Raw genomic sequence first — 25,713 nt, 5'->3', positions numbered from 1 at the left:
CGCGGGTCGCCTGCTGCCCGCTTCCCTCTCGTTATTTATCTCTGCCTGACAGTCCATTCCTCTTCCTGTCAACCGACTCCCCCCTCTCCTCTGCCGGGCCTGGCACCGGTCCTTCCGCCAGCGCCCGCGACCAAGGCCAAGGCGCGCCGAGTCCACCGGGTCACATGGCGCCCGGCTTGAGCAGCCCTTTCTAACAACCACAGCATTTGTGAGTGTGTGTTGCTCGGGGGATAATTACCGCTCCACGTTGGACTTGGACCTGGACTTCTTGGCCCCTTTCGGTCTCGGTGGACTGGCCGGGACGCGACACCGCCTTTCATTAGGAGACCGACCTGCGGAGCGAGAGCCGGGAAACAGACAAAGTGAAGGGCCTTCTTTGGCCAGTGATGAATTGGTTCGCCTCGCGGAGGCGGTGGGGGCGTAAAGCATGACACTCAGAGGACAGAAAGAGGACGAGCAAGTCACAAATACAGGAGAGGAGATAAAAATATCTCCACTCGAAGGAGAGAAAGAGCAGCTTTGGTAGCCGAGACTCTGCTAAGTTCAGCAAATACACATTTTAATCACAAGAAAATAAAACATCCCAGTAAATAAGAAAAACACTGAAGAGTTTACTTATTTAACTTCAGAAATTCAAATATTAAATTACACAAGAAATATTATATTTCAGCATTTATTTGTGTTCACTTTTATTATGGCTTTTTAATAATTAACCTTTATTTTACCAGGATAAAAAAACCCACTGAGATTCAAAACCAGAGATTTCTGGCCAAGAGACACAACAATTAATAATCCTTTATTTGTATAGTAATTTTATTTTATCACAGAATTGTAATAAAAATACATTTGAACACGAATGAAGGGCTGTCATTTATAAAGTTACAGTAAATTAAAAATGAGTGCAATAAAATGGGTTATTTATCCCGACATAGCAGGAAAAATGGGGATTCATCTTTAAGGTTTTATTTTCACCATGTTATTTATTCATTAATGAATGTCCAAACTAATTATTTCATTTACACACCTTAGTTTGTAAACTAAATATATAGTTCTAACTAAATACATAGCAAACTAACTAAATGTTTATTTTGCTAACGATATATTTAGTTTATAGCTAAATATGTAACTTAGTACCTGAATTTTTAGTAAACTAACATAATATTTAGCTATAAACTAAATATTTAGCTTGCTAATTTGAACTTAAACTAAATACTTGGTTTGATAACTAAATAATTACCAACCGAGGAAATCACTTAGCTTCATAACTAAACATGTAGCAAGCTAATTAAATATTTAGTTTGCTAACTCAGTTTAGAGATTCATACTTAACTTTGTATCTAAGTATGTAGCAAGCTAGATATTTAGCTTCAAACAAAAATATTAAGTTCACTAACGACAGCTAGGAGCAAAATACGTAACTTCATACCTAAATATTTAGCAAACGAAGTAAATATTTTGCTTCCTAAGCACATATATAGTTAGGACCTAAATGCTTGGATAACTAAGCATTTAGATATGATTTATAAATACGAATGACACGATTAACACAAGATTTAAAAAAATAAAACCTCACTCTTTTCTCTTGTGACTCTGTACTCCATAAGAACAAACAGGTTGTCTTTGCTCAGAAACCTGCCTCACAGAAAGATGTGTTCAATTATATTGATTGGAAAGTTCAGTGGAAGGAAAAACATGTTGTAGAAAAGTTGCATATGTAGAGGATTGTGAAGCAAAAACCACTTAAGACTTTCTGGCTAAATTACATGAAGAGCATCTTGAGTCACCACTGACATGTTATTTATAATCTATTATTAAAGTTAAAAGAACTAAACACTTGAATATGATTGTAATATACAATATAATGGGTGAGTTTAATTTCTTTAACTGCTCTAATGAAATAAGTTAACTTTTCCATTATTTTATAGTTATTAAGAGTTACTCCTCATCTTATAAACTTCACCAGAAAGCAGGAGAAACTAGTGAGCGTGTAATTAGCAAATGGTTTTATTTAAATGCTCTTTGATTTATAATTCAGAGCTTCTCCAGCCAGCGGCGGGAGGTGCAGCAAACGAAAGGTGAAAGAATCTGATTTTTATCAGATTAAATGTCTGTACAGATGTTATTCTTTTGCTTTTCATTCTCTGAACTGATAAAACAATCAAACTTTTAGGCAGAAAAGTTGGATATGATGAAAGTCACTGGTGTGTAGTGTAACTCTGTTAGTTGGAAGGTGGCGATAAGATATAACGTTTTCAACTCCAAATTGTGTATGAAGATATTTTCCATGGGAATATAGAAAAAAAATCTTCTCTAACTGCATCTTTGATAAAGGAGGCTTTCCTGTCAGCAGTGGCCTCATTTTTTCCTGCGCTTCGGCTCGGTACATATCAGATTCTCTTTGGTTCCCCATGGGTCCAGTGATCCCCAGATCATCTATATTCTGATGCCCTTATGAAGCTAATGTGCTGATTTTACGTTTTCAACCTGCCGTGATCCCCTCCCAATCCCCTCTGTTCCCTCCGGTTCCTCTTTCACACTCGAGCGAGGATCTGCCGCCGCTTTGATCACAGTCCCCTGTTAAAGGTTTAAAACGTCTCAATTCCCGGCGATTGTTGGGGCCTCTGTGGTTTGCTTTAAGCATCTCCCTATGCCGCCCGGTCCAAAACGCCCCGCTCCTAAATGAGGCACCGTCTATCCCAGCTTCCCATACAGAAGCTACTTTCAAGTTCCCCCGATTGGGTGCCGCAGCTGTAAGCCCTAGATTTTGTCTCCTCCATCTTTGTCAAGCCCATTTGCCAAATACAAAAAAGACCAAATAAGCTAGGTCTTCATCGCTGCTCTCCGAAGTAATCCCCAGATCTCCCACTCGCTCAAAAATCAATGCAAAGGTTGAGACGAGGTGAAACTCCCTTCTTAACTCATCAGGCTGGGAAGTCATGGTCTTATGATCACTTTTTCCTTTATCGGTGTGGCTCCATGATGAAACTAATTGTCCTATTTCACGCAGGTCTTTCAACTGTCGTTCAGAAATAAAAAAAACAAATGCTTTGAAGAAGTTGGTGATGATTGTAAAGTTGAAATTAGAAAGTGCAAATTAAAACACATTAGATCTTTGTGACTAACCAGGAAAATTAGTAACTGTTCCACTGTATTACATTGTGTTTAGTGGAAGCTAACGCTAAAGCACAACACATACACTGTATTTAGTGGAAGCTACTGCTAAAGCGCTACACATACACTGTATTTAGTGGAAGCTAACGCTAAAGCGCTACACATACACTGTATTTATTGGAAGCTAACGCTAAAGTGGTACACCAACGATGTATTTAGTGGAAGCTAACACTAAAGTGGTACACCAACGATGTATTTAGTGGAAGCTAACACTAAAGTGGTACACCAACGATGTATTCAGTGGAAAAGTCAGAATTCGGACTTATTCTCAGAATTCAAACTTTTTCTCAGAATTATGACATTTACTAGTTTACATGCTCTGTATGATAAATGGTGAAAACAACATAGAAAAAAGTGTTGTTTTTAAATATGTAAATAAATCCTTTATGTATAGCTAGTAGGTATTTGCTTTTTATTGTAGTTTTTCTTAAATCTACTTTTATTGAGTTTGCAGGCGCTTCTGCAGTATTATTGTCATATCTTTTGGCTACTGTTTCCTATTAAGTTTAAAGATTGAAAGGTTGAGGAATTGCTTAAGAAAATACAAACTACTGTTTGCATTATGGTCCAAACTGCAGTGTTTTCTGTAGCTTTGGCCTCAGAGCCGGCGTGCTGATGGGTTCGGGTGGATCCGGTCCAAACCGCTGCCTCTGCAGGAGCCGGGTCCGCTTGGCGGACGGGCTGCTGGGACAGCAGCGATCCTGCCAGCCAGTGTTGGCGAACGTCAGGCCGGCGGCGGCTCCAGAGCGGCGGGGCGCGATGTTCCGCTACAACCCTCTGCCCCACGGTCTGCCATCATAATTAATATGTTGTTGAATCAAAGCTGAAGCGTTTGCCTCCGAAGCGTCCCGCGCTCAGCCCCTTATTAAAGGCCTGACCTCCAAGCTGCTGAAGGTTGCTCTGCAAACTTGGCACTTCCCCGAGCGAAAACATCTGCTTTCCTCACAGGCAGGACCACGGAGGACCCCACGTCTCAGCTGGGCCCCGCAGCCCAGCGAGAGAGCCCTTCCCCTGTCCTCACGCAATGACCCCCGCATTTATAACCCCCCCATCACAGGGTACTCGGGTAAGAGCAGCACCAGTTCACCACTCAGGTAACAGTAGCAAATAAGATACTCAAGTTGGAGTAAAAATGTATTGGTGAAAATCAGAGCTAGTAACTAGTTGAGTAACTTTTTTAATTTACTAGGAGTATTTTTACTGTGCTTTTACTTGAGTAAAATTTCTGTATTCTCTACCCACTGAATGAAAAACAAGTAAAGGTTTTTTAATTGAAAGAAACTGATTTGGAAACATTTTCTTTTGCATGATTTTGTTTTTTGTTACTTATATGAATTATTGTCATTTTCATTCTTAAAATACCATAATTTCCACTTAACTTTACATTTTGGTCCATCTGATGATGCAATTTTTAAATATTAAGTGATAATTTTATCAATTACTCAGTACTGGAGTAAACTTTCTACCAAATACTTTTTTACTCTTGACTAATTTCGCCTTTACTCTTACTTGAGTAAACAAATTTGGGGTACTCTGCGCTCCTCTGATTAAAATGCTACTCAAGCACAGAGAAAATGATAAAAATATCAACCATTTAATATTTAAAAATTACATAAACATCCAGTCCAAAATATAAAGTCAAGTGGTAAAGTGTTTGTAAAACTCTAAATTAAAATAGTTCATTTAAATAACAGTTTAAAAATAACAAAATTCACATAAAAAAAGCACCTGTTTATTTGGCGAAAACAATTTGTTTTTTTGGTGTTTGGAAAATGAGCGGTTTCAAAATCCTTCTGAATGTAACCTTACAAATCAGCAGGCACTACCTGTTACCTAGCAACCCTATGAGTTCCACCTGTCACCTAGCAACCCAAGCTGAGCTCCAGCACTTTTGGTCAGCTGGTTTTGCTGCTGTATGTGCTGTACAATGACTGCTGGAAAAGACAAGTGTTTTGTTTACGACTTACCATCCAGAAACCACTTCTTCCATTCTGGTTGGTTGTGCAGGAGGCTCCACTTCTGCTTTTCAAAGATGCACAGTTGTATAATTGTACATTGTTTGCAGCCATTTTTACATTTGAGTGTAAACGTTGAATTTGGGACGTGGACAACAGCAGTTCATTTGAATTTCAAGTGATAGAGGCCCTAAAACAGCTCACTCTGAAAGGAACTCAAAATTACGATGGTGTATTAGGGCCATGCTAAGAACACCAAAACATTATTCTCATAGTTTTATTCTTTATTTTTCTACCAGTTTTAACCTGTTCAGGGAAGCACAATAGATCACCTTTAAGGAAACTTGGAGGTGTTTCTGTTTCTGGTGAATTTTGGGTTAAAACCATCTTTCTCTTCAGTCAGTGAAGTTACTCACTGTGGGTAGAGTAGAAATTTTACTCAGGTAAGAGTAGCGATACTTCATAATGAACTTACTCAAGTAGAAGTAAAAAGTAACGTTTCCAAAATGTTACTCAAGTAAATGTAATAGTTACTCCGCCCCTCCTCAGGCCCCGGGGTCGTGTAGCGCCTTGAAGCTGAGAGGAGTGCCCCGTCTTGTTATCCTCTTCATCACGGTGGAGAGGGAGGAAGAGGAGAAGGATGAGGAGGAGGAGGATGAAGGCATCTGCACGGCTCCCACAAAGCGACGACTGTTGGACCGCTGACAGAAGCATCTGTCACACCCTGCCTTCACATCTTCACCTGCTGGCCTGACTCCATCACACATACACACACGCACACACACACACACACACACGCACACACACACGCACACACACGCTGACTTCTCCTTCCCGATCTGCAGCTTGTTGGTGACCGTCCACGACGAGATGATCGCTCCGGTTCTGCGGAGCCAAGTGGAAGTTTTTTTTTTTTTTTTCAGTTTTATTTATGACGCGTTAATGAAGGCGCTGACCTGCCTGGTGATACTTCATCATCCTGCGGCGGCGTCCGTTCCCCTGAACATGCTGAAGGGATGCCAGCAGAAAGGGGAAGGATGCCAATCCATGTGGATGACACACACACACACACTGAGACACAGAAAACACACACATACTGGAAACACACACCATCTGAAGGACAGCATCCCTCATTCAGGACCAGAGAAGGTGACCTTAAGCTAACGCCCCAAACTGAAATCAGTCATTTCACCAGAGCAAAGCAGAAATCTGACTGAGTGTTGAGGCCACAACAGACAAGAGAAAAAAAGGAGGAACACATTTCTGCCAAAAAATCAGAAATTGTGCAGAAAAAAACAACAAAAAAATTGAGTTTGAAAAGTTGATAATTAACTAGAAAGAAAATGAAATTTTGAGATGAATTTCAGAAATTTTCTAGAAACAAGGAAATTTCTGAATTTGAAAAGTCAAACATTTGCTTCAAAACAAACTCAGAAATTTTTGAGATAAGCTTGTTTCTTTTCCTGGGAAAAACGTGGAAATCCGTGAACTCCTACAGTTCAAAATTTACTAGATAAAACTCAGAAATTTCTGGGATTTTTGGCAGTAATTTACTCCTCCTTTGTTCTTCTAATGTCCCTAATATGTGTCGTGGATTAAGATGCGAACTTGTGCGGTGGGTAACCCAGATAACTGCTGCTGAAGTTAAACAATGTTTCTCAGCTCATTCTGGACCATCAGAGGTAATTTATGAGCGGATCACTTTTACAGCCTCACCTTTATGCTGCTGTTTGGGTTTAAAGCAAATGAGGGCCTTCATGAACCCCAGCTGTCTTGTCACCAGGGTCAAAGGTCATCACCGTGGCAGCCAGGTGATTTTAAACACCACAAAGTCTCCCAGCGTGAGCCGGGACTCTGAAAAGGAGCGGCAGCCTAAAATGAGTGATGGGGGACGGCGGGACTCCTGCGGCCCAGGGAGGCGGCCTGACCTCGCCTGGCGGGGTGAAGGGTACGCCTCGCTGTCATCTCTCCATCGCCAGCCTCCGCCGTGGTCGTGTGTCGAAGCAGGAAGCCCTCCACGCTGGCTGCTGTCCAACGCGGAGGTCTCTCACCTCCCGGTGGTTATTCCTGGATACCAACCGAAGCCCCAGCCTCCTTTGGCCCAGCCCGGCCTTTCTTCTCCCGCTCTGGGATAACGGGCCTGTCCTTCAGCTATCAGCGGCCATTGTCTTTATTACACTACCACATCTAACATCAAGGTCACTTTCATTCATCTCTGTGATCTGCAGGGTTGCAGCAGCTTCAAAGTTGAGAATAGGATAATTTTTACGCAATAATTTCACTGTAAAATGATTATTTATTCTGCTTTTACTTATTTTTTGACATGTATAAAAACATACTGATCTGACGTCAGTTTTCCTAATTTAAAGCACAATATGGATAAAAATCCGCCAGGTACATTTACAAATTTCAGTTGTTATGCTACGTTTTGGCCACCAGATGTCACTAGATATTAACCACAGTTTCGGATCCAAATTCCACAATGTAAACCGTAAAAGATCCCAAAGGAATCCTAAAGGAAAATACATTTGAAATAAAAGATTAATATTTATATTTCTCACTCTGTCTGGCTATTGTGTCCTTTTTAGCAATATTTTTGAAATTTGCAAAATGATCTTAACAGATTTAGATAAGCGTTAACCTTTTTTAGCTTTAATTTTTGTCTTTCATCTTTGCTTCTGTTGGTTTTCAATTATGTTTCAACAAGCCATAAAGTAATCAATTAAGTATTTATAATAATAATAATAATAATAATAATAATAATAATAATAATAATAATAATAATTATTATTATTATTATTATTATTATTATTATTATTATTATTATATAGTGTAGTATAGTGTAATAATAATTATTTTTATTTTGATCAATATTAGCTACTATGAGTGTTTTATTTTACCCTATCTTTATATTTAATCATTTATTAATTATTCTTTAAATTCATTAGTGCCTATTCATTAATAGAAATGTAAATGCTCTTGGAATGAAGCGCCTTTCTCTTTAAATGATCAGCGTCGCTACAAAATAAGAGCAAAGAGCGGCTGAACAGATGCAGACGTCCCACTCTGATTCTTTTTACAGATGCTAAATGAAGTAAGCTTTTACAACTATTTCAATTGTATTTTAAACTAAACGTCGATCTTACGTCCTGTGACTTTACTTGATCACCTTTTCGTTTCAATATCAACATTTTGATTATTTTTGTGCTTAAATCGACACTATTGAGGCCTCACTCTAGCAAAGCACCTTGGTTTATTACACGATCTTCAAATTCGGGCCAGGCAGTCCAACATATTTACAAGGATAATTTCTGTGTCACAGCAAGTGTGGCTTCGACGGGAACATAATAAATAAATGTAATATTTGTAGTATTTGTAAGAGTTTTTTAGTACGAACGTAGTTTAGTATTTAAAGAAGCGGTAGCGTAGTGTTTTTAAATTAACCGCTGCCCGCCGCCCCCCGCGCTTCCGCAGTGGTTCAGTCCGACGACGTCCTGCGCGGGAGCGGAAAACGTGCGTCGGCTTTGCGGAAAAGGAGTGTTTTGTTGTATTGATGAAATAATATCTTCTAAAAGCTCCAACCAGCACATTTTCCTCTCATAAGAAGCCAACACAGAACAGAGGTAAATCAAACTAAATCTTTACGTATCTTTGTTTGGTAACTTTAAGCAAGCTAAAGGGAGTTAATGAGGCGTTTACGTCCTGATCCGCATCCTGCAGGTTAACTTGGTTTTTAATCGCATCGGCTGTAGATGCTGTGTCTCTAGAAAGTACTGGACCTTTTTTTTTTTTTTTTTTTTTTTTTATTTTTTGGTGTTAAAACCACAAAATATGAAACCGATGCATGACTATCATTTGTTGTTTTTATAAACAACCCCCTTTCTCCTGATTTAGTTGGATTAAATTGAGTGCAGCATATTTTCTTTCAAAGATGACCACGTGAATAGAGTCCATCTGTGTGCAGCAATCGGAGCAGAGCTGGCCCAAGGCATAAGCAAACTTAGCAGTTTCTTGGGGACCTCCATAAATGCATGAATCTTTAAAATGTATATCTACTATTTTAATATTTTATTCAGAATGAGAAATTTTATACAGCGGTTTCAGCATAGAGAAATAAAAATATTTTAAATTGTTTAACATTTAAATTTATTGCAAAGTAAAATACAAAGAATACTCATCATAATTCGATTGTTGTGTTACCTGATGCTATGAGCTTAGTTTTTGTGTTTCAGCTTGCTTGGTTGCTTTGCAAAATGACTAAACATGGCCGCCCATATGAACTTATAGGCAGGGGAAGTATTAAAATAAAGAGCCATGGCAGCTGTGGAGGAGCTGCAGAGATCCTCAGCTTAAGCGCATAACTATTAGTCAAACCTACAGCTGAGTGATTATGGTTGGAAAATAAAATCTCAGATTTTTTAAATACCAAATCTGATTTTTTTTTTTTACCTCACTTTATTTGCAAATGAAAAACTCAGATTTTTCAGAAATTAAGTCTTCAAACACAGAAAATTTGATTTATCGATAAAAGCAACAAGGGCTACAACTAATGATTACTTTAGTAATTGATTAATCTGACAAAAAAAGATTGACATGTGGAGACATTTATGCCATATTAAAAATATATTAAGAGGCAAGTAAATAAGCAATTCAGTTAATTTTTAAATAATAAAAATATTTTTTATTCCCTAGAATAACAGCATTCTTTTACTGAGGTGAAAAAAAGTCTTTTGGCTAATTCTGCCGCATTTACTGTAAACATTAATATTTACTAAAATGTTAATGTGTGTTCAAATAAATTAAAATTATTACAAATTGGAATGTTTTTAAAGAACAATATTTGTGTTTATGGTGCAATCAATGCACCATAAACATTGATTGCACCAGGTCACACAGTTACCTGAACAAATATTTTAAAAAAGGTCTTTTGTTATAATGTTTTTATAACAATATATCATGATAAAAACGTTTAAATCTCAAAGTTGTTTTTGTGTAACATCATTAAGACTTCCAGGAGCTTTTTGGTTTGCTGTACGGTCATAATGTGGCTTTTATTTAGTCTCAGTGTTTCTAGATGACGTATAAACGTCGTTTTTTTTTTTTTTTTTTTTTTTTTTTTTTAGTTTTGTTTCAAATCCAAGATGGCCGGAGACTGGAAGCCAGGCGACCTGATTTTTGCCAAAATGAAGGGTTACCCTCACTGGCCTGCGAGGGTAAGCAGCACGAAGCGCATCACTGGTCAAAAATGTCCTAAATTTGACTGATATTTAAAAACTGTTAGGGTGCAATTTAAAATCTTAAAATGAAAAAATGTAAAGTGCAACACAAATTATTCATTTCTGGTCTTTGAATTTAATTCATTTTAAGAGTAAAAAGAAAACCTCAACATCCGATCACTTTTACTACATGTAGACTTTTAAACAACAATTTAATAAACTTTTCTTGTTTCTGCGAAGAAAGAAAAATTTAGAAAAAATTGATCAACCTGAAAAATGAAGGATGTGGTTTACAGATTTTTTTGTTTGTTTTTAATCTGGCAAACATGCAGAAGCTTTTTATGTTTGAAATCAACAGATTATTTTATCAAAATATTATCTGCTTAGTTTATTTTTGAGCAGGTAAAAAAAAAAAGATATTTATTGCTATGATAGAGTATTAGAGCCACATGAAGAAAAAATATAAATAAAATTAGGAGAAAGTTGAAATCCTGAGTAAATTTGTTTCTGTTTTCAGATCGATGAAGTGCCAGACGGTGCTGTCAAACCGTCCAACATCAAATATCCAATTTTCTTCTTTGGCACTCATGAAACGTGAGCAACAAACTCCTGATGTTTATCGAGGCGCCATTTTGTTCCTCTGAAGGTTTTTAATAGATAAATGTTTGATGAGACTCCGGTTTCCTTCCCCATTCTGCATTTTTAATGGTTGGCACCAGTGTTGTGTTTACATTCATGACTGAAAGTATTTTCCCTCCTGCAGAGCGTTTCTTGGGCCGAAGGACATTTTTCCGTACCAACAAAACAAAGAGAAATACGCGAAACCGAACAAGAGGAAAGGCTTCAATGAAGGATTGTGGGAGATTGAAAACAACCCAAAAGTTGAGCTGACTGCGCCCAAGGTACGACTCCGTTAAAAACTGGGTGTGAAAAGCAGAATTTCAACTTTAAAACATTATTTTCTACTGAAATAAACCAAGATTAGATTCTCCTTTTGCTGACTAGAACTAAACTTCTGCTTGATTCAAAAATACTTAATTTATCCCAAACGGAAGTTAAATGTAACTCATCATCCAGTGAAGGATCTCCAGTAGCAGTCAGTGTTACAACAGCTCTGTTTAGAAAAAACAAGAACGTTTATGAGTTTCAAAAAGTTTAAAATTTGCTACAAAAAAACTACAATTTTGAGATTAACCTCAGAATACAAAAAGAATTTCTGAATTTGAAGTCAAATATTTAATGGAAGAAAGTTTAAATTAATTTAAGAAATTTTCTAGAAAAAAATGCTAAATTATTTGGTGGAAATGTACTTTTTATCCCTTATTTTCAAATCTACAGTGTCCCTAACATGGTGCTGTATAATTCTGTTTCTTTTTTTTATTTTCATTTTACATCATGCGCCATCGTTATTCAGACAGCTTTTTAAACGGATCAGCAAACAGACTTCAGTTTGAACGGTTTACGACTACATCCTTAAAAACTCTTAAATCTATTTTTAAAAATGTGTAAGTTAGCTTTAAACGGTTCTTAAATTTTGTTGTGACAGGACTATTTAATCTTGTATATTTAATATAATTATGTAATTTCTCTTTGGGATTAATCTAGAAGTATTGAATTTTAAATATTCTGTCGTTTTTCTGTAAAGTCAAAGATTCGACTCGGTTCAGGCTAACGCTAACTAGCTGCTAATATAGCCTTACTAGCTAGCTAGTTTTGTTGTTGTATACCATGGGTAAGTTTTTTCTGTGCAATAAACTAAATTTTAATGTGTGACACATGCTACAATCCCCCAACCATCCACTGCCTTTATAGTTTTTAATTTTAAATTTAATCCAAGGTGGCACTGAAAAGGTCTTAAGTATTAAATTAAATGTAGAAACCTGCACATATCCTGAATTAGCCAACAAACTGTTTCCAATGGTTCTTTGCACACTTTGCGTAAATTAAACCAGCTGGTCAGGATGATAGTTTCACTGCTTTAACAGATGAATAAAGTTGGATTTAAGGGAGCAGTGTGATGATGTGAACAGACTTTCTGCTGCTCCATAAACAGAAGTTTTGATGAATTAAATCCTGTTTTTTTTCTGTAGCCGGTTCCTCCTCCTTCCTTCCTGGAAAAGGATTTGGAGAGCGGTCCAGAAGGAGAAGAAGACGCAGCTGATAAAGGAGTCAAACCCAAAGTAAATTTCAGTTTTTTTATTTGCTGTTCATAACCTCCATTCCCATGTGGCTCCACTGCAGTGAATCTCTTCTGTTGCCAGATTCTTCCATGTTTTTTGTCTCTCAAAGCTTCCTGTGACATCTGTCTGCATCGTAACCGCAGGAAACGGTTTTCCCTCTCGTAGAGTTGATGTTTGGTAGCAAAACGAGCAGGAAGCTCGCTGACCGTGCCTCGCTGCGTCCTATGCTGTGTCTATGGTGCATTCAGGTTCCAGGAAAAGAGGCTGAGCAGGAGAATGAGGAGGAGGAGGAGGAGGAGGAAGGGTCTCTGATGTCTGAGCAGGGTCCTCAGATCCAGGATGTACGTACTCTTGCATGTTGGGTTGCCATGCAGCGGCGCAGGTCATGTCATCCCTTGTTTGGGTGGAAAATTAAGTAAAAAGCATGCTACATCGGCGGTTTTTCTGGAGCCGGGTCGGCATTCGGGTCGCTAATGAAAATCTAACGGAGAGCTGTTTGTGTTTTCAGTCATGCTGGGTTTGTGCTTGATGAATAAAAATGAAATTATTTGAAAGTTTTGGGTTCATTTCTTGCTTTTCTGTCCATCTGCTGCATGATTCCACTGATTCCATCCACTTCTCATCCAAGTGGTTAAGTTCTGATTTCAATGCCTTTTCATCCTAATTTAACAAGTAAATCTGCAAAAGAAGGTAAGTATGAAAGAAATTCCCTTTCGCATTGAATCTGGTGTAAAACCTCAGCTGCACACTAGAGGGTGCTGTTGCTCTAAATCGGTTTGTTTCACTTTCTGCTTTTTCTCTTTACTTCAGCAGCTTTCTAAGGAAGTAAAGTCGGCTTGTTTTTGAGGTCAGCTGGAATAAAATCAAACTTTCTGGTTAATTTTTCAGGTTTTTGCTCAGAAAGAATCGACTGATCCCTCAAAACCCAAAAGAGGAAGGAAGAAGAAGGTTGGTAGTGACGCTGAAGGTGATTTAAATTCAATTTTCGAAGCATTTAAATTGTTTAATAATGTGTTTGTGTTTCAGGGTGAGCAGGAGAACGAAAAAGACGAAGATCCTGGCAGCCCCGTTAGTCCATCAGGTGGGATTTCTGCTGAAAAGTGTTTTTGTTTTACACGGTTAAAGATCTCTTGGATTCTCCTTCTGGAGCTTGAAGTTGATCCAAGTTTGTTAGCTTCAGCTTGTTGAGAGCTTTCTTCAGGAGGCTCTGCCCAGGTGGAAACAGGATCCTGGATCTGCTTTAACCTCCTCAGTCACCATTAGTTTGCACCAAAATGGCCCAGATGGAGAAAACTTTTAAAAATATCTTTATCTGCTGAATTTTTTTTTAAAATTATTTTTCATTGATTTGAGGTTGGGATGCAAAGAATTAATCAGCTTATGACTAACTGTCGATTAATGGATTATTAGATTCAAATTGTTCCCGTTGATTAATGATGACCGCTTAGATCTTTTGTTAGTGTTGCAGTTTGGCCTCCGTCCAGAAGAGGGCGACTTCCTGGACCATTTTTTATTCAAAATATTATGAAAAATTTAGCACTTTACATGATGGACATAAGACACAATTCAGGTTTTTAAGAAAATGGCTACTTGTCAGTTAATTTGTTCGTCGCTCTATAAGATAAGATTAACTGATTAATCAATAACTTGCATTATCCCTAATCTGAGGCCATTTTAGTGCAAAGCTGTGATTTCCACCACATCTGCTCCTATTTTGTAGCAATTAGTTTAAATATCAAAAAATAATATTTAAGCTGATATTACTGTTACTGATAATTTTAGGCTAAAAATGCGCCAAAGATTAGTAATAAATTAGCAATAATTTAAAAGCAGATAAATTTGTACCACAAAACTAGAACTACAAAGTAACAATTATTTTGGTAAATGATTATTCTGACCATTAATCGATTATTCTGATGATTAATCGATTGTTCTGACCATTAATCGGATGAAAGGTTGGCACATTCTGCTGATTTCTTTCATTTTTAAAATACAATATTAAAAAATGGTTTATATTAGTCTGTTTATGCATTGGATTAATAATTGGGTAGCAAAGTTTCCTTTAAAGATTTCTTATTTTTAATATTTTTTTTTGCCAATTGACACGTCCTAGGTAGAATATATTTACAGATGAAAGGTAACTTTTTTTCATCTTAAAGGCAAGATCTATATTTTTATACAGTTTTGGTTTAGTTGCTGCTCTGAGTGTGTTATTCTTTCAGCAGATATACTTTTTTGAGTCAGTATACTCCAGTTAGCGATTAGTCGATTACTAAATTAGTTGACAATTATCGAATAATCACGATTAATTTGATGAATTGTTTCAGCCCGACTGCAAAATTTGTAAAAACACTTTCTTCACTTGTCAAAACTAATTTTGTTACAAAAAATGAATCTAGCTTATTTCTGAGTATTTCCAGAGATGTAGGTTCTAATTTCAGGTAGAAATAGTGGAATGTGAGCCATAATTTGCACAAGCTGAATTGTGTATCTGCGATCAGGTGGAGACGCTCCGAAACGGCGAGGCAGGAAGCCGAAAACCGAGAAGCTGCTTCTGCTGCAGCAGGACCAACACGGCTCCGGGAGCGAAATGTAAAGCTTCAGAAAACACAGCTTTCATTAGGTTCTTCATTTTTACAGCTTGTTTGTGTTTTATTTTTATTTTAGGGAGACGAACGAGTCGGAGAAGAAGCGAAAGAGGGCGGCGGAGGACAAGCAGCCGAGTGGAGAGGAGGAGAAGAGGAAGAAGAGGGAGGGCAGCAAGGGGAAGGAGGCGGAGCTGAAGGAGGCGGAGGCCAAGAAGAAGAAGAAGGACAATGGCTCGTCCGGCTCGGATGACGACGAGGCAAGCGTCTTCGCACGGCGGCAGTCTGAGGGACAAGAAGATCGTATTTAACGTTTCTATTCCTGTTAGTCTCAGAAAAGCAAAGGGAGGAGGAAGCTGCAGAACGCAGAGGCGGATAAAGACGGGCGGCGCTGGAAAGCCGACGAACCGAGAGAGTGAGTTCATCCCACCATGATGAGGCGTTGATGGTTTCACTCTGTGTTGCCATGGGAGACGGCAACAACAACAAAATTAGCTACATGCTAACGAGGTCTGACCAGAAATAAACTCTCAGGTCTTTATGTGATGAATATTTTCACCTTCTTTGTGGTTGAAAATATGAAGTTTTGTTTTCGTGTCGACATATTTCAGTAATTTGAGGCAGTTTTTGATTTGTTACGATAACAAATTTGGCTGCATGATAAATTGTCCTAGAAGTTTCTGCGACAAACGATAATGTTGTTTCGAGACCATTTTCAAGTAATATAACAGTAATGAAATAATGCAAAAACACATTTTCAAAGATCAATAAACTTTAAACTCTACTGAACATTTAACACTGGAGCTGGGAGACATTTTCAAAATCCAAAGTAAATAAATAAAAGAAACAAATAAAATGACTTATTAAGTCTGTCAACAAAATTATCCTTCAAAAAGGGACAAATGGACCAGACTGAAGAGTTTGGTGTTTTTCTGCCAAAAACTCTTTCTGCCAGAGATTATGGAGCTCGTTTTGATTTATTATGTGATTAATTGATTTATTGGTTATTGCGACAGGCCAACTTTGGATCCCGAACCATCGGTGAGTTTCTGATGTCGTGTTTTTGTCTTTCAGGGCCGACAAAGAAGATGTGAAGAAACCTGAAGCCGGACCCAAGAAGAAAGGTGATTTAAAAAAATAAATAAATGTGTGGTTTTAACTGGAACTGTTTTTTTTTTTTAAGATTTGTTTTAAACAAAACTAACCGTCATCATGAGCTCTTTTTTTCCCCGTTTTATTTTCCAGAAATGTCAACTGACCTGAAACTCCAGAAACTCCACAGTGAGATCAAGATTTCCCTGAAAATCGACAACCCGGTTAGTTCTGCCGTTCATATATTAACATGTTAATTTATAGTAATTACACAGATTTTAAGGCGAAATACATTTAACTCATAAATATTTTTCCTCCTTGCAAACAGAAAAACGATGAAGTTGAATCTAGTCAGTCCCTCCAGTGTTTTGTGATTTTCTTTTTTTTTTATTGTAGAAATTCAACAAACTCCTTATAAACAACCTAAAGTGTTTTTTTAACTAGTTGAAACATTAAAACTTGTGTTTATCTGTTTTTGTCCTCCAGGATGTGAAGAAATGTTTGGACGCGTTGGACGAGATCGGTTCCCTTCAGGTGACGACTCAGCACCTGCAGAAGCACAGCGAGCTCATCGCCACGCTCAAGAAGGTAAACCAGAAAAGGTCCCCAGTCGCTGACGGCTCCCCCTGGTGGCGGCGGTCATGAACTGCGGGTTCATCTGCGTTCCAGATCCGGAAGTTCAAGGCCAGCCAGGACATCATGGACAAAGCCACCATGCTGTACAACAAGTTCAAGACGATGTTCCTGGTGGGCGAGGGCGACTGTGTGCTGAGCCAGGTGCTGAACAAGTCTCTCGCCGAGCAGCGGCAGCACGAAGAGGCCAAGAGGGGAGCACTGAAGAGAGCCGAGCACGTCAAGGACAGCGGCACAGGTACGGCAAAACAAGCGTGGCTGGAAACGGCAAAACAAACGTGGCCGGAAACGGCAAAACAAACGTGGCTGGAAACGGCAAAACAAGCGTGGCTGGAAACGGCAAAACAAACGTGGCTGGAAACGGCAACAAAAAATGGTTGGTAACACTTTATTTGAAGGGGGTTGAATAAGACACTGTCATAAACATGACATAACTAACACCTGTCATGAACATGAATAAGCCTTCATGAATATTTATGACTGTTGTCATAAAGCGTCATTCGGTAAATTATGACACTTTTAATACAAAGTTGACATTATTCAAAATGTCTTTGTTATGACAACTTGACATTAACTAATAAATCATTACTGTTTAAACTTTACCTTTAATAACATAAAGTTACCTAATTTTTAAAGTGCAATCAGTAATACTTTTAGAACAAATTTATATCAGAGAATCCAGAGAAGTAACGACTGTAATTTTGGGTTGCATCACAAACATTCCTCTCCTTCATTAAATCCATTACGAGCGGCAGAGTGAGCAGCCAATCAGGAGCCAGTCATGGGATCTCTGTGGTCGACCTTCATCAGCAGCTGTTATCAAACGCTGCGGCCGCATCCGTCCAGATGAAAACCCGGATTCCTCCGTTACAGGAGCAGATTGTCTCTACGGGTGAAGCGAATCGAATCCATGGAGAATCTTTTTAACTTGACTAACCTCTGCAGAGCCGCGCCGGCCGTCACATGCTGACGGCGCGGTGACGTCATCGCTGATCAAATCTTCCTGCCCCGCAGACAAGGTCTCCAATGGCGACGCCAGCCCCGAGGAGAAGAAGACTGACAAGATGGAGGACGCCTCGGCGGGAGAAAACCACAGGTACGTCCTCCAGGTTTGCTGCTGCGCTTCAAATGACGCTAACGCAGCGTTGCTAACGGCAACCAGATGATCCATAGCACGTTGCTATTATTTCATCTTCAAATTCAGATTATGAGGATTAAACTCAGCATTACATCAGAATGAAAAACACAAAACATATTTGGTTAAATTTAGACTCTTTAATGAAAGATTAAAGTTCAGCACATTTATTCACAGCAAAAACACAAAATCTTACGAAATAATTTTGGTCTATTTTCTAGTGCAAATGTCTTAATACACTTGGAATAAGAAAAACAAACTTGGCAAGATATGAGAACTTTTTAAGTTAATTCTTTATTATTGATGAAAAGTACTGACAGATAAATTCACCTATTGAAAGACATTTTTCCACGTTTTAAGGGAAATAAACTGCCAGTGCAACTAGTAATTTTGATCAATATTAATGAATTATCTAATTCAGATTAATGAATTATCTAATTCATTAATATTGTATTATATTACTAATTATGTACAAGTCCCCATGTCTTGCTAAGTGAGTTTTATTTCTTATTTCAAGTGTGCTAAGATATTTTCTCTAGAACACAGACCAGAAATACTTAAGATTTTGTGTTTTTTCAGTGTTATAAGTCACAAATGTCTCTTGTTTGTTATATTAAATCAAACATGTAAACTGTGGGAGATGCAGGCAGAGGAGAGACTTTAGGTGCTAGACATTTCACTAACTAAAAAAACGTATTCTTATGGCTTCAACTAACTCACTCGCTCTCTGGTTGCCTAGCAACAACATGCTGGGTAAGAAGCAGTTTCAAGTTCTGCCCAACTTTGGTTGCCTAGCAACAGCCTGCTGAGTAACTGCCCAAGTTGTACATTAGTGCTTAAAAATGAAAACAAACATCATGGAGAGAAAACTGGGTCAAACAGGAAGTCATGCCACCAGTTTGGCAGTATTTACTTAAAACAAAACATTAATCAATTATCAATATCGACTGATCTGAAACAATTATATCCCGATACGTTTTTCAGCCATATTGTCCAATCCTAACTATTATTTTGTAGTTTTGGCTTAATTACTACTCTTAAGATGTTTTTATTCAGGACTTGTTTTGACTCTCCAACTAATCGATTGCAAAATTATTTGACAATTTCAATAATTGATTAATCACGATTGATTCGATTAATCGTTTCAGCCTTGCTCACATTTCTCCATCTTCTGCTTGTTTGTGGTCAGTTTTATGTTTTCTCTCCGTTTCCGACCGCAGTCCTCCAAAACTTCAGGAGTCGGCCTGAACCGTCCACCGACCCGAAGAAGAGATTTGCTGCTGTACTGGAACGACGCCCCCTGGTGGACAACGGTTTCCAGGCCTTCTGAAGTGTTGTGTTGCTGCTACTCCCAAGGTTTCAGTTCACCAAGTTGCTGCATAGTTTTATTTTTGTACTCAGACACCTTGTGCCGCCTGCTGTTGGATGTATTTAATTCCCATCGGTGTAGTTGTGAATTTTAATGAACGTGTATGAGAAGCGGGGACATTCCTCCTCCTCCTCCTCGTCTTCATCGTGAAGTGTTTTTGTTTTTATTTTGGTCGATCATTTCAGTTGTGAACCTCCCAGGACTTGAAGTGCAGATTCTGTAAACTGATCTTGTTTTTAACGCTCTGTAACGCATGTTTAACAGACGCACAAACAGAAAACTGTGGACTTTGCCAAAGTCTCCTCTTAGCCAACAAAGTGCTTTATTTTCCATCATGTCTTTTAAAACCTAGATGTATATAAGAGTATTTTTGTGTTTGTGTCATCATCCAGTAATAAAGTGGTAGCTACAGCACAACCGCCATGTTTGTTTGTATCATTCTTCATGATTTACATTTTTGTCTTTTCAATGTAAAATTTGGAAAAATGCTGGATTTCACTGTGGATGAATTAGGACTACAGATGGATTTTTACTAAAACAGATATTTAACACCGTTTTTTCTCTTTAGGAAAACCATTTGAATTACATTTTCAGTTGCTGCAGTTTTTTTTTGTTGATAGAAGAAAATCTGCCAAAAAACTCTGAAGTTTCAAATTGTTAAAATCTCAAATTTTCTCAAAACAAGGAAATTTCCAATTTCACAAAAGTCAAACATTTGCTACAAAAGTAAAAAATTTTAAGTTGATCTCAAATTTTTTAGGAAAGAAAATTTCAGACTTTCAATAGTCATAACTTTTCAAATTTGTTAAATTTACTGGATTTGAAATACTTTCTTCAGAGGATTTTGTGTCGGTGGTTCTTGGTGAAGCGCCCCCCACAGGCGAGGAGGGGAACAGGTTGCTCAGCTAGTTTGGTTCGTTTGACAGAGTGCAGTGAAGAACGGAGCCCCAAGGGGGAAGAGGACTTTGTTACCTCGCATTAAGTTTTGCGTTGCATTGCAATAATGTACTGATGGGTTCATGCGGCATAATGAAGAAAAGTCTTACAGTGGCTGCCGTACTTTCTGCTGTCAGGTTTTTCCATATACGTACGTTAATATCTCGTTTTGAGACTCGTCTTTCTTTAGGATATAAATGCACCACAAACAATGTGCAAAATGCAAAAGCAAAGCAGGTCAAACATGGACTTTCCATCTTTTCTAAGGTAAAAACAAACTTTCTGTAAGAAATAAGTCACTTGCAGGAAAACCCCAGAATGCAAGGCATTAAATTAACTCAGTTTAATGTTTTCTAACTGGAGACACACCAGAAACCAGTAGAAGTCAAAATATAGCAGTAAACAAAGTCTTTTATTGAAAAAAAGGAAAAATCCATGCTCGTCTTCATCATGAAGCGTAAATCAGTTGAAGGCGCCTCGGTCCACGTACGGATACGCCAGGAAGTCTCCCAGTTTGTTCCCTTCCTTGTCGTAATGCAGCATCCGGAAACATTTATCGCAGAACAGACACGGGTCGCTGGGCGCAAACTGGTCCCTGGTGGTGTACCATCTACAAAACCCAAACACACCAGAGGTCAGAGGTCAAAGACGATGCTCCGGACGTGACCGCTGATGTTCACGGACCTGCCGATGAAGACGTGGCAGACGGAGCATTTTTGGGTCATCAAGCGGTTCTTATGGGTGAGCAGCGGGTAAAGATCCGTGTCCAGGCAGTCGCTGCGGTGCGCCAGTCTGCGGCCCAAAAAACAAAAAAAGGAAACTAATTTCACATTCGTGACGCCTCGGCCGCTCTGCTTACGCAAACCGAATCAGATTTTAGAAATCCTTACTTCCCTTTGCACAAATAAAAGAAAAGAAAAACTGTTCTGTTTCGCAACAAGCCGCTGACCTGACGTCGGTGATGATGACGAGGTGTTCGCAGTCGCCTTGGTGACAGTAGAGGTACGGAAACCCCACCTTCACCTTCAGGTCCACCAGCCGCGTGTCCTCCATTTTGGCCGTGCTGAACGGCGGGTAGTTGTGGGACTTGGCCCAGTCGATGGTCGTACTGGATTCCCAGTAAAAGACATGAATCAATGTAAAAATGATGAAAAAAGTCAAATTAAACAATAAAAAAGCTGCTTTTGAGCAAAAGGTAAACGGTTGGATGAGTCCTGTTACATCCAGGAACATTAGAAAATACCACAATAAATGTGATTGTATTATTAAAAATGAATTAAAGTCTCGTTTTGAGCTTTCCTTGTCGAGACAGAACAGATAAATCAGTAAAATTCAGAATGAAAAAGCCATTAATGACCCAGAGGAGTGGATCTATACTTTGTCGTTGGGTCGTAAGCTACACCAACAGTCATGAGGATTCAACAAAACCAATCTGAGGATGAAACCAGTTCATTGTTTAATTAGCTTTACAAATTACTCCTCATCATGCCTGTTACAATAAGCAATAAATCAATTAATCGCATAATAAATTAAAACAAGCTAAATTTTCATTTGCATGATTTATCATTTGTCTTCAGTCTGATGTTAAACCCTTTTGAAAGGACAGTTTAGTTTACAGAAACGTCATAATTCATTGTTTTTGTTTCAGTTGTTTTATTTTGGATAACATCCTGCAGTTCCAGGGTTAAATGTTCATTAGAATTTAAAGTTTATTTATTCTTGAGAATGTGTTCATTTTACTTGAAAATATTATCGCTTATCGCGATAACTTCTGGGACAATTTATCATCCAGAAACATTATTTTTGTGACGGTCTCTTTCTGTTTCGTTCTTGGGAGGAGATTTTGCTCCACAATCTTCTCAAGGACGCGGTCATCCCTGGTCCAGGTGCAAATCTATGGTGCAAATTAGTGCCAAAATTAAGACTACTGTGGTGGCTGCTTCCTTATCACAAAAGGCCACATCCATCCTGAATCTAGATACTGATCTGATTCATGATAGGCCGACAACAGTAACCTAGCAACCAGCACCAGCAAATGAAAAGGACAATACTAGCTAGCGGTGGTTTGGAAAGGCTAACAACTAGCATGCCTAGGCTGGTCACGACTCAGATTACTTTCTCCCTTTGGTATCCATTAGCACAGACAGGCTATCATTAGGCTAGTACTAGCGTTGGACTGGCTAGCAGTGGCTAGGCTAGCATTAGCAGTGGATAGGCTAGTGCTACCATTGAAATGGCTACCATTAGCCTCGGACATGCTGACTTTAATCTTAGAGAAGCTAAAAACTAGCATGCCAAAGCTGGTCATCCGTGACTTTGGCATGCTAGTTGCTAAAGTCGCAGTTTTTCCTTTTGAAGAAAACTTTCTGTGCTGAAGTTGGCTTACGATTGAGCCTTCCGATTTCAAAAATGGCTAAAGGCTAATTTTCCAACTAATTTTTCATGCTAAGAGAAGTTCTGCTTACAAAGGATTTATGCCTTGAGTGACTTTAATTTATTCTAGTTTGAAAACTTCAATACTTGGATTTTAAACATGGAGTAGTTTATTTTGCACTAAAAGAGTAAATGAAACAGTTTGTGAAAGTTTCATAAATCAAACCAGGTTTAAAATATTCTGCTTTTAGGATTTTTACTGATTCTGTTTACAGGAATTTAATTCCTCCTCACATCACTGTCGAACATAAAACTAGAGCACAAACTCGCTTTACCCAGCTAGAATGGGAATCTATTCTGACTTATTGAAATATGTTCTCATAGAAAAGCCAGAAACAGACCTGCTGATGTCCTGGCACTCTGGATAGCGCATGTCATTGTAGAAAACTCCTTCGAAGAAAAAGTAGGCCGATTTGAAAAGATCCTGAAAAAAGAAGGATGAAAAAAGAAGCATTAAAACACGACGGTTAGGTGGCCAATCGACTGGAGCGTCCAGTCGCTGTAAATGTCCAGCTGCTCACTTTGCTCATGAAGTCTGGCGCCATGTCCGGCGTGCTGCTGAACTCGCCGCACACCTGCAGGTCGCTGACGCAACAGACGGCGTCCCGGAGCTCGGCCAGGGTGTGGGAGCCGGTCATCAGCAGCGTGGTGTGGGGTCTGAGGTGGTTAAACTGGGGGAAGTTTAGAAGTACGGTGGCCCACAAGGCACACACAATGCAAAGGCCACAGTGCAAGTTATGCTAGAACTGATCCGAAAAAATTAGGATAAACTTGCTAGCAAAACTTCTGTAGCATCATTAAATCATTTCACCATGATTTCTGTTTTATACAACAGAATTCATGATAATCGTGCTAGCATAGCTTCTGTATTAGCATTAGTTATATTTTAGGATAAATTTAGTTTTAGGACAAAACGGAATTTGTGATGCGACACCAACATGGAAACTTCCATTTTAGAGTCACTTCTGCTTCAGCATAATTTCTGTTTTAGCATAAATCCTTTGTAAGTAGAACTTCTCTTAGCATGAAAGTAAATTCATGAAAAACTTGCTAGCATAACTTCCAGTTTAGCATCACATCGGTTTTAGCATGAAATGGATTTCATGTGGTTTGTGGTTTTTACTGACAGACACAGTCAGTAAAAACTGTGTCTGTCAGGTTTTGTGGTTTTGTGGTTTGTTGACCCTTCTGGGCCGCCGTAGAAGGGAAATGTCAGCCCCACAGAGGAACCATTGAGGGATAAATGTGATGACGAACAATGTGACAAAATAGAGATAAATGCTCACTTTCTCCACGGAACTAGGGAAGTAGATATTGATAGTTAGAATGAGTTCGCCTTCAGGGAGCTGGTTAGCCTTGGTGTCTGGTAGCCTTCCAGCAGTCAGGCGGTCCTGGAAACCATTCAGAGGAAACAAACAAACTTTCATTCTGATTTAGAAATTCATCTCTGACATATTAGACTTCTAGCAAATCAAAGTAATTTGGATTATTTTAACTGACCTAAACCAAGAGGATTTTGGTCTGATTTAATTGTTAAGCTCTGCGTTAGAGATGAACATGAATCCTTCGTTTCACCCACCAGTTCATCTGCGTAGAGGTCATGTCTGTTTCTGGTACATTTCTGAGTTTTGTTGTTCTTCTTTTTTCTGTGTCTGTCAGTAAAAACAAACAGAGTCATCCTGCTGTGGAATCCAGACAGTAACTGGGATGAATAAATGGGAACCGGGCTTACATCAGAGTCTTTAGTGTCGTGTTTGGAGGGACGACTTCCGGGTCGCGCTCCTGATCTCCAGAATGGCAAAGAAGCGAATTGACACTGCAACCGGAAAACAGGAATTAAAAACCTTTTAATTTGTTTCCTATGGATTGAAATACCTCTCTTCTTTATTTCTGATCATTTTGATTATTATTACAGCAAATACCAAAACTAATTTAGGTTTAACAAAATGTTAATGGTAGCATAAATCTAAAAAAAATATTAACACTTCAGCTTGAATTACTGCATCAGTGAGTGGGATGGAGGCGATTAGCTAGTGGCTAAGTAACTTAACTTTTATTTTTTATTTGTGAACCCGGCGGTGACTGGACTTTTTCAATGTTCCTTTTTCCTTCCACTCAACTTTCCACTGAGAGGTTTGAACACAGCACTCTGTGAGCAGCCAGCTTGTTTAGCAATAACGTTTTGTCTTCCCCGTCAGCCTGTGAGCCACAACTGAACATTTATGTATTAAAAATATTACGCTGTTATGTAATGTTCTAATTAGTGGACGAGTGAATTTGGGGTTTTAATTAGCTTGTAGGCTAATCTAAGCGATGTGAAATTGTCACATTAAAGCCACCCAAAGGGCTGTGATTGGACCTTTGATATCAGAATCTTGTGTGGGAATCGTCTGGTGTTCGGACCCGCTGGGGCCACCGACCTGCAGACGGATCTGAGTTCAGTCATGGTTTCCTCTCCGACCCCCATCGCCGCAGCGAAGCGAGCTTCAAACAAGTCCTGGTCTCCCGGCTGGAAGGAAAAGTCCTCCGGCTTCAGTCTTTTCAGCCACTCGTCCCGGAAAGAGCCGATGTGAAAAGGTGTGGAGTTTAAGTTCATAAATTCATAATCTGGGATGTTGCTGCTCGGTTCTACCGGTTGTTCGGACGCCGCCATGTTTTCAGCGACGAAAACAAATGCGTCCCCGGGCTTTTAAAGCAAACCCGCGCAAAGGCTTGTGGGTAATGTAGTTCTATGGTTTCCTTGCGCGCGTGTGTTTTTTTTTTTTTTTTTTACAGGTTTTCAGATCACCACCTTCCTAAACGCCCAATTACCACATAGAAATGTGTTTGTTGTGTTTAATCGATTAATTCTAATTAACATAGCATGTCACATGTTAACCTAATGAAATTATTTCGGTTTAGGATCAATAAAGTGTTCTTTAATTAAATTTAAATTTGAGTGAACGCAACATATTTTAGCTCAGTGAATTAGTAATGTGATGTCTCTCTTGACCACCAGGGGGCAGAAA

The 25,713-nt window shown here is 38.8% G+C and overlaps 2 protein-coding genes across 4 annotated transcripts; one reads left to right on the top strand and one right to left on the bottom strand.

The window, feature by feature from the left end:
- Positions 1-8,427: 8,427 nt before the first annotated feature.
- Positions 8,428-19,756, top strand: psip1a (PC4 and SFRS1 interacting protein 1a). Of its 3 annotated transcripts, none has more exons than XM_015049952.1 (17): positions 8,428-8,749; positions 10,250-10,339; positions 10,860-10,936; positions 11,106-11,244; positions 12,433-12,522; positions 12,771-12,863; positions 13,411-13,470; positions 13,549-13,603; positions 15,024-15,114; positions 15,190-15,367; positions 15,443-15,522; positions 16,182-16,231; positions 16,353-16,423; positions 16,686-16,787; positions 16,869-17,070; positions 17,847-17,928; positions 19,188-19,756. In XM_015049952.1, the coding sequence occupies exons 2-17, from the start codon at positions 10,268-10,270 to the stop codon at positions 19,213-19,215; spliced, it is 1,470 nt and encodes a 489-aa protein (XP_014905438.1). In that variant the 5' UTR covers positions 8,428-8,749; positions 10,250-10,267; the 3' UTR covers positions 19,216-19,756. The 3 variants fall into 3 exon arrangements, with proteins under 3 accessions (XP_014905438.1, XP_014905437.1, XP_014905439.1); XM_015049951.1 differs by having other exon boundaries at positions 15,437-15,522; XM_015049953.1 differs by lacking the exon at positions 12,771-12,863 and having other exon boundaries at positions 8,430-8,749; positions 15,437-15,522.
- Positions 19,757-20,663: 907 nt separating this feature from the next.
- Positions 20,664-25,401, bottom strand: snapc3 (small nuclear RNA activating complex, polypeptide 3). Its single transcript, XM_015049958.1, has 9 exons — positions 25,126-25,401; positions 24,438-24,521; positions 24,285-24,357; positions 23,992-24,096; positions 23,227-23,376; positions 23,047-23,129; positions 21,222-21,380; positions 20,957-21,064; positions 20,664-20,882 (listed from the first exon to the last, which is right to left on the bottom strand). Exons 1-9 carry the CDS (start codon positions 25,356-25,358, stop codon positions 20,735-20,737), a joined length of 1,143 nt encoding a protein of 380 aa, XP_014905444.1. The 5' UTR covers positions 25,359-25,401; the 3' UTR covers positions 20,664-20,734.
- Between the last annotated feature and the right edge of the window lie 312 nt (positions 25,402-25,713).

This window comes from Poecilia latipinna, unplaced genomic scaffold (genome assembly GCF_001443285.1).
Source record: "Poecilia latipinna isolate Pla-1442-1.1 unplaced genomic scaffold, P_latipinna-1.0 Scaffold967, whole genome shotgun sequence".
In the NCBI taxonomy this organism is placed as follows: Eukaryota; Metazoa; Chordata; class Actinopteri; order Cyprinodontiformes; family Poeciliidae; genus Poecilia; species Poecilia latipinna.
The sequence above is the reverse complement of the archived record's forward strand: the minus strand, read 5'-3'. Positions and strand labels throughout refer to the sequence as shown.

Coding starts and splice junctions, on each gene's coding strand:
- snapc3 (XM_015049958.1), bottom strand. CDS start 25,358: ATGGCGGCGTCCGAACAACCGGTAGAACCGAGCAGCAACATCCCAGAT. Junction 24,358..24,437: donor ACGACACTAAAGACTCTGAT/GTAAGCCCGGTT, acceptor TTTTACTGACAG/ACACAGAAAAAAGAAGAACA. Junction 23,130..23,226: donor CGCCAGACTTCATGAGCAAA/GTGAGCAGCTGG, acceptor TTCTTTTTTCAG/GATCTTTTCAAATCGGCCTA.
- psip1a (XM_015049951.1), top strand. CDS start 10,268: ATGGCCGGAGACTGGAAGCCAGGCGACCTGATTTTTGCCAAAATGAAG. Junction 12,523..12,770: donor ATAAAGGAGTCAAACCCAAA/GTAAATTTCAGT, acceptor TGGTGCATTCAG/GTTCCAGGAAAAGAGGCTGA. Junction 16,424..16,685: donor CCCTGAAAATCGACAACCCG/GTTAGTTCTGCC, acceptor TTTGTCCTCCAG/GATGTGAAGAAATGTTTGGA.